The sequence below is a fragment of the Rhea americana genome, unplaced genomic scaffold, assembly GCF_003343005.1.
Source record: "Rhea americana isolate MKP2758 unplaced genomic scaffold, rheAme1 scaffold_43, whole genome shotgun sequence".
Lineage (NCBI taxonomy): Eukaryota > Metazoa > Chordata > Aves > Rheiformes > Rheidae > Rhea > Rhea americana.
This window is the reverse complement of record NW_028186568.1, coordinates 3,365,680-3,378,082: the sequence shown is the minus strand read 5'-3', so window position 1 is coordinate 3,378,082 and position 12,403 is coordinate 3,365,680. Positions and strand designations below refer to the sequence as shown.

Below are 12,403 nucleotides of genomic sequence, written 5' to 3'. Positions count from 1 at the left end.
ACACTCTAAGGAGAGCTGCCACATCACATCATCTGCACAAAAGCTTGACAAAACTAAAAAAGCCCATTTCTAACYGAAGGTTCAGCCAAACTTCCTGCTCCCAGATGAAGAACATTTTCCATGCCAGCATCATCCATGGACAGAAACRGACCTTTTGCACCAGAGGTTTCTCCTGCAGCTAGAACCTATTGCAGGACAACAAACTTACTAGGAAAGAAGCAGCGTCTACCTATCTTTAAGCCAAAGGAGTGGTAAAGCAGGTGTGATGTAAGGAAACTGAAGCTTTAAGAATATAGGGGTACATGTTTTCTAAAGTAAGCCTGTTGCTTGTTGTTTTTGTTACACAAAAAATGTTAGCATTAGAACAATTGCTGCGTTTTATAGTGCTCACACTATGAATCTTTCAAGTGGTTATGTTTTACAACTATGAATTTAGCAAAAGAAATATTACTGCAATACCTGGAGGTAGCGTCTCCACATTTTGAGCTTTGTCCTCCCCATTGTTGCCACGCACATCTTTCCTTTTTGGGTCGATATCACTTGGGTCCTCCTGAAAAAAGTACACAGTCTTTAAAATGATCTCCTTAACTGATTTAATTTTATGCTTTCAAACCAAAAGGAAATAACTAAGCTTTTGGATTTTAAGTTCATGAAGTGGTCCAAGAGAGCTAACTTTGATTTTTTTTTTTTAAAGGGTGACTTATTGAGGCCATCTGAACAGAAGATTTTCTTTGTGCAATAAATTTACTTTATAGATACAGCGTAAAATACTCAAACTCATTTCCTCCATTACTTGAAAGCATAAGAAATGGAAATTAAACAGGCTTCTGCATTTAATTTATGCAGAAATTTTTATTTGGAGAAATTATCCATTTCTCAAGACAACAATGTTCTAGAAAAAAATAGAATAAAAACGTTGATYGGTAATGCTCAAATATGCAAGACAGTTTAAACAAAGCCTAAAGAAAGCCCTAACCAAACAGGAAATGGCCCAAGTATAAAAGTTAGCTGAAAAATAAGTCAGGTTATCTAGCAGTTGTATTCTGAGGAGCAGTTTTCTGATGGAAAAATCTAGAATACCTGGAAGTTACTATCTTCATATGCTCATTTTGTGAACTTATTTCTAGCTTTTGCAGGAAACACTATGGGATTTCTTACTCCAGTATTCTTGATACTAGCAATTTAGAGAAGAAAGAAAGTGTTGATAAGTTTCTTTTCCTTTCCTCCCTCCAAAAACCTTTTTTTTCCCCTAAATTTGTAGTTCTCACTTTCCTTTCAACAGGAAAATAATCACTTGTGTGTGTTCATACACTGAGCAAGTACTGCTGTAACTGGAAGAAAATCTTGCCAATATACAAAGAATTTCTAGTTTCGCAAAGTTTCCTCCAAGCTCTTCACTGTCCCAAATTACTGTGATGATTTTAAAAGAAAAGTATGTATGCTGACAAATGAATGCAAAACACTTATTAGACAAACAAAAAGCAATCCCTGCAGGAATTTGCCCCTGAAGTTGAACAAAATCCAGTGAGTGATTCCTTGTACTTCACTCCCTCCCCCTCTTAAGTCTTCACAAGAAAACTCCACTTTTCCACTAATCCTATCAGTTGAGGAGCATGTGCTCTTAAGCTCAATTATTCTTCAAGTTCTTTCACATTAACCTTTAAAAGAAAGGGTGGGTGTTTTTTTGTCCATACAAACTGTCAAAGGCAAAAGGTAGGTTCAGAAATTTAATAAATGCCATTTTAAACTTGTATAAAATTGAGAATTCTAGGAAACAACTTGGGTACAGTCTTCAGCAATTCAGAGGCAAGTCAAACTGCCAAGGTAGGAGTTAGGAACCCAGCTTACTGGATGATCCAGGGAACAGGAGAGCATGAAAGGTTAACCTCAAAGCTTTGTGCACTAGATCACAGGTTTTTGCTGGGGTCCCTCTTCTCCCACACCATTAAATCCATTTGAATGATTTTAAATCGCACACACTGTTGAAATTGATGCTCTACTGTAACCACTTTAACTGTCTCCCAGTAAAGCACTTGGGAAGTACACATACACATCCAATGCCCTTCAAGGGGGAACGAAATCCAGTAAACTGTATCCTTGAGAGAGAACTTTTGCAAAAAAAGCAAAGGGAAGCACATGCTGAAGCCACAGGGATAAATACGCCAGACCAACTCATTTCTTTATATCTCTAACTGTAAATTGCTTCACTATGTTAATTTGGTGCAATACACAAATAAACCGACCGTCAAACGACATTCCTATGCCATCACCACAGGACATAGTTGCTCTTCCAGCTTGCTTTCAATGAAACAAAATACCAACTTCTAATCTAACCTTACCAAGTAGCTTGCATTTGATGAGTAGCCTTCTGTGTGGAACAGGCCAGTGCTCACACTGACACAGAATTCATTCAAACCAAAATAGATAAGCTTAGGGTAAGATGAAAACCAGTTTAAACTGTTTAAGAACAGGCTAGCACTTCAATTATGAGAGATATTTGATGAGTAACAAATTAGAAAGACTAATGCTAACACACTGTAAGCAATACAAGAAAAGTTAACATTTTTCAATAATTGCATTCAGTCACAAAAAAGTGGCTGGCCAAATAGCATAGACACTAAACAAACAAGCATTAGATGCATCGGAAGCATCACTAGAGCAATGCATTTGTGGCCTCTATCCGTACTGTTGCTTTATGGGGCCACAAGCTCTACAGCAGCATCAAAATCAGCCCAGCTATAATGCAGGTGTTGCAGGGATTAGGTGCAGGTTAGTTCTACAGCTCACATCAGTTTCTGATTACTTCCCCCTTTAGTAGCATCTTCCTTCAGACCAGCAATACTGCAACCTCTTGTCCCCATTCAGTCCAAGTCTTACCACAATATTGTGGTGTTTTAGATGTACCATACTAAAAAAATCTTTCAGTTACATTTATTTAAATATCTTTGCTACTTCAAAAAGCGTTCTGTTTTCACTGGGTGAAGTGATGTATGCTTACTTACCAGATTTGTTAGGCATTAAAAATATGCCTTACAAATCACAATTCCTTTTTTTGCTCACTGAAAGTTAATAAAAAATGATCATCTACATTAGCTACCTAGCTCTAATTGTCATTAAAAAAAAAAAAGACACACACATGTTCTAGCAAAGAGGATAAGAAAAGTGCTTATTACTCAGCAGAGTAACTGTCATAGCTCTTAGTAGCTTTAACTACAGGAGAGGAAGGTACATAAAAATTAAACAAATTGTTTTTAAATAACTAGCTAGTCACTGAAGTGCAATAACTTTCTATTTCATGAATTAGTAAACTTTCTATGCCTGAGAAAGCATAGGATAGTTTACAAACCTTGCTATTATCACTTTTTTCCTGCTCAATGTATTCACTCCTTTAAACGTCTGCCTAGAAGACTGGATTTGAGATATGAAAGATTCAGTAGGAAGAATTTCCAGCTAAAAAAAAAAAMCCCAGCTAGTTTATATATAGAGAAAAAAAAAAGAGTGTTCAGCCAAATGAGCAGTTACACTTTCAAAGCTGTGTTGACTGGTGGGGAAGAAAGGAGTATGAGGTGGCCATTAGTACAAACACATAGCAAGATTCAAACTCACATTTCTAAAGAATTTCTACAGATCTGTAACAAGACAGTCATATGCAGGGAGAAGTTTAAAACAAGTGCTAATTTAGTTTGGAGAACTGTAATTACACGCAGACAAGCGTTAGTGGATAATTTCATTAGTTAGTTGGGTCTTCCAGACTACTTATCCTTCTGTTTTTGGTATATTTACTTGTATCTAATACTATATTCCCCACAAATTCAAAGCTATTAGTGTTTTGGTAATTATTTTGCTTAGCACAAAGATACTAAATTGAACATGGCCCAAGGCATTATTGCTATATAGAAAGCACTACTTAAAACTAGTGCTGTTATTTCCTATTTGTACCTTTCAATTTTTTTAAGGATTTAAGTTTCAAGTATCACAGATTTGACATTTAACTGCTATAAGGTTAGATCTCATTATGGGAAAGCTTTCTATCCTGCAGCTGACTTGTGAACACAAGAACAATTTACTAATGCATAACAGCATTAGATAAATTAAGATATTACATGACTTACAGATGGTGAGTACAAAGACCTCAGTGCTGACAACATCTTAACTGAGAGCTGAGTGTACCTCTAACCGCAGCCTTTCTTCTCCCAGAGGACCCAAACTGTAAGCACCGTGCAACATCCAAGCACAGGAGATGGACGGGAGCTATGAGGGTAGCATGTGTTTCTGGACAACAGTTCCCTGCCTCTTCCACAGAGCTGGCAGGAAGACACAAACACATCTCTGGGCTAACACAGAGCAGTACAGTCCAACTGACCTCAGATACATGTTAAATGTGGAGAAGACTATTTGGCACATCATCATGCACAGTACTTCAAAGAGGTTCATGCCAAACACTGAGAAAGGAATTTAATGAAATAAAATTGAAAGTTCTATTTGCCTAGATACCATATGCTCAGTTAGAATAAATGAAAGGAGTTGGCACCACGAGACTAAATACATGCTAAGGCTTAATATCAGTTTTGATACTTGCTTTTAAAGCGCTGGCCACTGGCCAGTCTTCTACTGATGATTTTCCAAAAGGCAAGTGAGTACTGGCAACACCGAAGAGTATCATTTAATCCAGCTCACTAACTTAAAGCTTTTTCTGCATCACGCAGTATAGATAAATCAGTTGATTTCTTTGGAAGGGGTGCTCTTTTCTGCAAGAGATGTTCTTCTCAGCAGCGTATACACTTCTGTTCTGATCAGGCCCTTGGGCCAGACACATGGAAGCACTTTGATGCGATGTGGCACAGCACTCTGCATCACAACTATTCAGTGCCTGTGAGAATTCAGGACCCCAAACCACACGTGACAGCTCCTTACAGGACCTTGTTACCTAAGAAAAGGATTCACACACAGCTGAGTGCGCTCAGACAGCTGCCTAAGTGCCTCAGATGCAACCAAAACCCTATCTTGTTGTTACTGCTTAGTATCTGCCTCTTTCCAATTCAGTTTGAAGTCTTAAAAAGAGATACAGTATTAGATTCTTATTGTATAGCTTAGTCGGTTCCTAAAACCTAGTCACCCCTAATCCAGGGGAATACCTAAAGCGAGATGACAGTCACGCTCTAACTTGCCTGCTTGCTTTCTGACCCAATGCCCAATTGCTGCCCTCTAAGAGCCTTACAAAATACGACTCCAAGTCTCTGTTACTGTAGAAAGATGAATCTGGGTTTCCCACGTGTCAGACAAGTACTTTCACAATTTAATCTAATTACATTAAGGGGAATCCACAAAATCCTCCTCCAGCAATGTTTTGCATGAAACCAAGACATAAAGCATGCTGAGAATACCTAGAATTTTGATTCCTGCAAGCAAGATAGGCAGGAAATAGCCTGTAAATAAATGCTGACTGTATCTGGCTGCCAAGTTGCTCAGCATTAGGGAAACAGTCATTGCCAAGTACATCAAGTAGTAAACCCTAAGTGACTAGAAATACCCTGAAAAGATATGTATGCTCTGCAGTGTTTGATTACTGTTGTTCAAAGCATTATAGCAATTATTATAGCAAAGAGTTTAGTTTTCCTTCTGGTCCCTTTCCTCAATTTAAGTAAATTAATATGAAAGTAATCTACTTTTCACAGAAGCATCTGAAACAAAAATAGAAGCTTCAAGTGAGGCTGGTGAGATAAAGAAAAACCACACGTGCAAGGAAAATTATAAATGTACAAAAAATAGCAAAAAATAATCAAGATTACACGTGCTCCACGTATGGAGCCACGAAGAATTTTTGAATATACTTTCAGCAAATACACTCAAAACATTTCTAAAATGCCACTTATTACACTCTGTAGCCTCCAAACGGAATTAAAAACCTTAGTGCCCTACTTCTCTGCAAAGTTTACCTTTACTTATGACTAAGCACGTATGTTAGTGCTTACAGCTACTATTTGTGCAAATACTGGAACAACTACAAAGCCTGAATTGACATTTTATTAATCCAGAATGGATTAGATAAAAATAGCACTATCTGAAGTTTCTGGTTGTTTACACTTAATGTGTACATGTTGTCTGAGGAAAACCTGACCTAACTTTATGAAAAATGACTTGTTTGTATAGCAAATGAGATAAATTAGAAGTTCTGGTTCAACTTCATTCAAGATTTCTGGGCTTTTTCAAATGATGATAGCCAGTGAACAATGGAAAAGAGGCATGTTAGGGCAAGAAAGGTATTCAGAAAGTCAGTCTTTAAGTATAAGCAAGCTATTAAACGAAGATCTACATTTAAATATATTCAAAGGAAATAATTCAAAATAAAACTGAAGATGGCCTAAGAGTAACAGTATGATTTATCTAGAAAGCCTCTGCACTGATTTAATATACCTTGGGTTTGTTGAATAGCCCACAAATGCCACACAATTTTGAGTTCTATAGCAGTATTTTGTAACACACAGTAAATTCCTCAGTAAACATTTGATATCATATAACATATGGGAGCCTAGATGTATAACAAACTAGTRTTCTTACAGCTCAGCAGAAAATTCAGACATCCAGCTCTGTAACTACAGCTCACCTCTAATAAGCCATATTCTTCTTTACTCAGAGATTTCACTTTAATCAATAAACAAGAAAGCAGAAGAATCAAACATTACCTGCTTTCCAAAACTGGCAAGCTAGTATCCCATAGCTATTTAAACTAAAATGCTGTTTTCTTGAGTAGTACAGTGAAAATAAAAATCAAAGAAGATGCGATTTAAGCAAGTCCACTCAGCTACAGAAAGGGCGGATAAGAAAGCATCTCACTGTCAAAGGCACCTTTAATAAGGTCAGTCAATCTAAACCTGCCATGCCTAACAAAAGCCCTGCCAACCAAACAAGAACCCCAGCACAGCCTCCCAAGGACAGCAGTAGGAAGGGCACTTGCTGTGAAGTACAGGAGCACCAGAAAAGGGAATTTGAATCTCACTCTGACTCCTGAAAGAGAGTCTCTGCAGGAGGAACAGGGGTGACAAGGCAGGCTCACGTCCCAGAAGGAACATGACTGCAACAAAGGCACTGCAGAGGAACCAGCTGAAAGCTCTGCTGACCCTTCTAAAACACTCAATTCTCAAGATTCATGAAGCTATGTATAACTAGGGATAGCAGGAAAGGAAAGAGAGGAGGAGGAACAGTTAGGACACTGGACTGATGAAAGGGAGAACTCTCAAGTGCACCAACAACTTTGACAGCGATCAGGAACCATCTCTGAAGAACATCACCAGGGCATGAGTCAAGCAGAAAACAAAAAGGTCTGTCTATTCGGTGAATATTTCCTGTTTAATTTACCATATCAGGGCAGGGAGGACCTACTGGTCTGCACTACTAGCCACAGACTACAGAAGTCAGACACTACAAAACATCTGCAACAGTTAAAGATATCATCCTGAATATACATAACTATTATCACTCAATTCTAATTCCCAAAAGCAAAGGCTGAGGGAGACAAAAGACACTTCTTTCAACAGTTAATTTTTGTTTTTATAAATAGTGTTTTAAAAAAAGTCTTCTGTTCCCAAATGATTATGTCAGCAAAGACGCATATAGTTCCATGATTTATATGGTAAGTGCACACTCAGCAGCAATGGCATTTATATTGCTGTTTAAGCTGTACTGGATTGGGAAGGGGCAGAGGAAATCAGAGAGTAAAATCAATCATTAATCATCATGATTCAACACTAGTTAAGTGATCCAGCATCTATGATACATATGCCAGAAAAGCTTAAMTAGAATAAAGAAAAGGCAACTCAGGAAGACACCACAAAATCTCTACTATTTACAATTTGTTAGAAGGCTCTTATTGGTACGTCCACCTCCAGGAAGCTCCATCGTTACAATGCGTCTCACATTAGRCAAGGAGCATTTTGAGGTACACACTTTGGCAGCAGCATTTATTTCAGTGTTCCCATCTCGCACCTAGTGCTTTGCCCACRCTTTAAGACATCTGCAAAGAATATCTTTAAAAATGTTACTTATCCTGGATCAGCTCCTGGAATGGGACACAGAAGAAAGCAGCCAGGCACCACTAAAGGGTAGGACATGGCTTGACACACATACAGTAACCGCCCACTGTGGTTCTTTCATGAGCACTGAATTCAAAGTCCAGAGTTGTTTGAGGAATACTGTGTTTTTTCAGTTTCTTATCTGAGGGCCTTCCAAACAAGATGAGAAAACTTAACATTCAAGTAGTTAAATACAAGTACAGACACCCCAATTCAGCTCCCAGATAGTCAGCATGTTCAAGTCATTCAAGAATTTAACCAGATTGACCCCTGTTTAACACTCCCAGTTGATTTTACTTCAAGCAGATCAGAGARATCACATGGAAAGACTGTTCTGACATGGGGAAGAAACTAGTTGTATAAGGATARTATAATCTTAAATTGCTGCTACAGTCTGCAAAGGTAGCAGGCATTTGGCCCAGGTTTCCATCACAACACAGCTGCTTTAACAGCCAGCTGCTGCTGAAAAGGGCTGTTTGCACCTCACCAGGTCTCCATCCTGAGCTGACGGATTGCCCCCACTTCTCCCAATTTAGACACTTGTGTGCCAAATCTAACAGTTTTTTTTTTTTTAAAAAAAAAAAGGAGGTTTTAAATTATTTTTATTGCTTAAATACCAGACCAGCAAATTCTGAGGCATAGAATCCTTACATTTGATGCAGCAGTAGGGGTGTGCAGCCAGGGTAGGAGGAAAAAATGGTAACAAGGCTGCTCCTTTCAGCACAAGATTAAGAGTTTAGATACAACATTAAACCACTCACTCAAATGCCTTGCCCACTCTTTCAAGCAGAAAAATATGCAATTACTCCAACAAGTGTTCAGGCTTGATTTAATAACACCTCCTGTTAATTCTGCAATATCAAAAACATCCAGTGAATTAACCAGCATTTCAAAGCCCTGTATGTAATGGCCTTTGATTCCAATTCATCATTGCTTGCTCTTACCTCTAAGAATGACTCTAAAGAGAAAAATATATGCTTTTCCATAGGGTAAAAACAAACAAAAGAATCCCCCAAAAACAAACAMACAMAAACCCCAAAGACACACAGAAAACAAGAAGTGAGCTGCTTTTAGTATTTATGCACACAATGAAGTCTTGTATTTCTGGAGGCCCAGGAAACTGGTGTTCTTAGTTGAGATAAAAGCAAGGGACTGAATCAATAGGTAGAACTCAGCTTATAATATCTGAATCCAATAACTGTAAATATATTTAATTACCTCAATAGCTCACATATTTCCAATTCTTTGTCTATATACTTCCAAAGGAAGGAGGAGGGAATCCCACAACTGTAAGCTCCAAGTGGAACAGAAGGGAAAAAACAGAGGGAAGAATTCTCATGCCTTTTCCATACATCTTAAAGCAAAGATAGCAGAAAAGGAGAGTAACAATAACTGAACACTTTCTGCTTAATTTTATTTTAGAAATATTTAAAAATATAACTAACTGAAAAGTCAAGAGAATACACATATGTTTACTGGGAATACAGGTGTATCTGAAATAGAACTGCTGCTGCAGTCACCCGTGTAGCCTCTACATAAAGGAAACAATATGAACCATTATACTAAAACATAAAAATCTAGGCTCCAAGAGAGTTTTTTAGGATGGAGGAGGATGTCCTTCACAGGCTGTTTTGCTGGATCAGATCTGCAGGTCTGTGATACAATGAAGCAACACTACACTATACTACACCACATTTTCTTTCTCCTAACAGGAGACTATAAGAGGTACAGAAAGAAACTGAAGAGAAGACAAGAGAATTAAGTAATAAAGTCTTCATGTCTTGAATCTTTTCTATAGCATGTGAAAGCATTGTTTTGTTCTCTAAGAAAAAAAACTAGGAGAGCAAAAAGTGAGACTGACCTAAAGCCTAAATCTTTTAAAGAGAGAAAAGACTTAATCTTYAGATTCAGAAATGAGCCACTGAAGAACAAGGGAGCTGTTTCTTTCCTTCTACCTCTTCCATGAATGCCACCTTTTGAATAGAAACAGATGGAATAAATCTCAGAAGTGTGAAAAATTACTTGGGAGTTCCTTTAATTAGATAACCTTTTAACAAACTAGCATTTAAGAGATTTTTGCTTCCAACAACTCTTTGCATTTTCCCCCCAACCCTCTCCCCATTCCAACATGAGGATTTATAGACAAATCCTTGCAAGTCTGGGCACATGACAGTACATCTAATGTGAGTATTTACTGCCTTAACAAAAAGGCCAATTCTTATTCAAAAGAAAAAATTGTCCCCAATAACTGTAAAGTTTTAATGTCCACAGTTTTTGACAGTACTTTCACAGAGTAGTTGATTTTTACTAATATATTTAATCATTAAAGGATCCACAGTATGAAATTCAGATAGATTATTACTAATAACCTCGTTCAGTTTTGCCAGATTTAGACGTTGTCATTCATCTGAAGTTCTCCTGACAGCTACATTAAAGCTCAACTCCACAATGCAATAAGTGCCTATCACAAACCAGGCTTGACATGTGAAAAGTAGGCCCTGGCATCAACAGGAAGAAACACTGATTACCAGAGATTGTATCACTTCTTTCAAATTCTCTGTCAAATTTTCAGTACTAGACTTGTATCAGGAGTAGCAATGCAGACCTTCATGTCTCTCTCCAACACAGAACAGAGCTACACAACTCAATGGTCATAGCGTGAGGCTTCTGAAAGACACCGTTTTGCAATAACTCACCTATTAGCATCAAAACAACAAACAGAAAAGCAACCATTTATTTTTAGTAGAAAACAAGTGYCCAAACTGACCTGATGATCTGACAAGAAACAAAGACGAAAGCACTCTGTTAGTGAAACAAACCACCCTGACCCAAAATTTAGGGACAGGAGGGCACGTTTCACATTACCACTACACATTCTACTCCCAGCACGCAGTACTGCTTTCTACTCAACCGTACTTCCGTAGTTTGTCCTTCCTTTCCGAGAAGCCACATCTATTACAACTGCCATTTGTTCACCAACCCGTGCAAATACAGATAGTGAGGCACAGGGTAGAGCAGCAGCTTTACACAGTTAAATTTAATACCAACTGTATAAAAGAAGTCTTTTAGAATTGATTTAAGTCCGATAGGCAACTTGCCTTCAGAATTTGCACCATATATCAGGTAGACTGCTATCTGTAAGGGTTGGGAGAACATAATTTCCAATGCAACAAACTAACCAGCCACAAACTAGTTTCTGAAGAGCACTATGACTAACAGGGAAAATTTTTAGAATGGTGCCATCTGCTGAACTATCCCAATAATYCTGTGCACTTAAAAGCAGCAAGCTGGAAGTCAGTCCCACACTACCCAGGCATGCTGAAATTAATCTCATTCTAAAAAGAGGTGGGAAACCTCCTCTTGAATGTTAAGGCCTGGCAAGAGGARGATGAGAGCTCAAGTTGTGCCCTATTCATCTGCATCCCCTCGGAGGAGAGGTCACAACTGTGCCCTGCTCACTAGAATCGAAAATAAATGCCACAAAGAAACCCAACAATAGAAACAGACCTAAGGGGGGGGAACTGAACTAAAGACTGATCCAAGCATAAGGGATAAACCAGGTGCAGTATAGAAAGCTTTTGTACTGCTATCAAACCCATCAACAGACTTGGAGCTTTACAACTCAAAAGACTTCAACAGAAAAGACAACTCAAATGTAGATTCCACTTGGAGGCTGCCTAACAGTTGCTCATGAACTKCAAAAAGAAAACTTTTCAAAGTTTTAATTTAGTCCCTTCTGCTGTGTTTTACAAGCTAGCATTTCCTAGAATTGGTTTCCCCAAATGGAGCTTTTTACTACCAACCTGGAAATGGAATAGTACCTTAATGTTCAAAAATGCCAAAAACTGGAGTAAACGCCAGGAGCTGTTTCTGAAGTCATGAATGTTATATTAAAGGTACCAGCAAAAAGTCACTATCATCTACTCTTTCCACAATACATATTACCCACTATTTTCAACAGTGGGTTCCTTACCTCTTCCCGCAAGATCTGCAAATTAAATATAAACTTAAGTAGAAGTTGTGCCAAAGCAAGCTAGAAAAAAAATAAAAGAATTTTAGGAAAAGGAGTCCTTAACCTCGTGTGTGTGTGTGTGTGTGTGTGTGTGTGTGTGTGTTTTCTCCAGAACCACTCTTTCAGGTCAGCAGTCAGAAATAAACTCAAGTCACAGATGACTTCTTGGTGGCAGAAAAATGGGGGTAGACACAGAAAGAAAGAGCTTTCAAAAGTGCAAATGAAATCACAAGCAGCGAGGTTAAGAGATGCATAATCCCAAAGGAAAAAAAAAAGCATAATCCCAAAGGAAAAAAAAAAAGCCATACATTACGCATACACA

The 12,403-nt window shown here is 38.1% G+C and overlaps 1 protein-coding gene across 1 annotated transcript in view; it reads right to left on the bottom strand.

The window, feature by feature from the left end:
* Positions 1-12,403, bottom strand: part of GALNT2 (polypeptide N-acetylgalactosaminyltransferase 2) — a 101,912-nt gene that overhangs the window by 46,807 nt on the left and 42,702 nt on the right. The window contains exon 2 of the mRNA XM_085315493.1: positions 460-550. Within this exon, the coding sequence (XP_085171619.1) occupies positions 460-550 (91 nt within the window). The remainder of the gene's footprint in view (positions 1-459; positions 551-12,403) is intronic.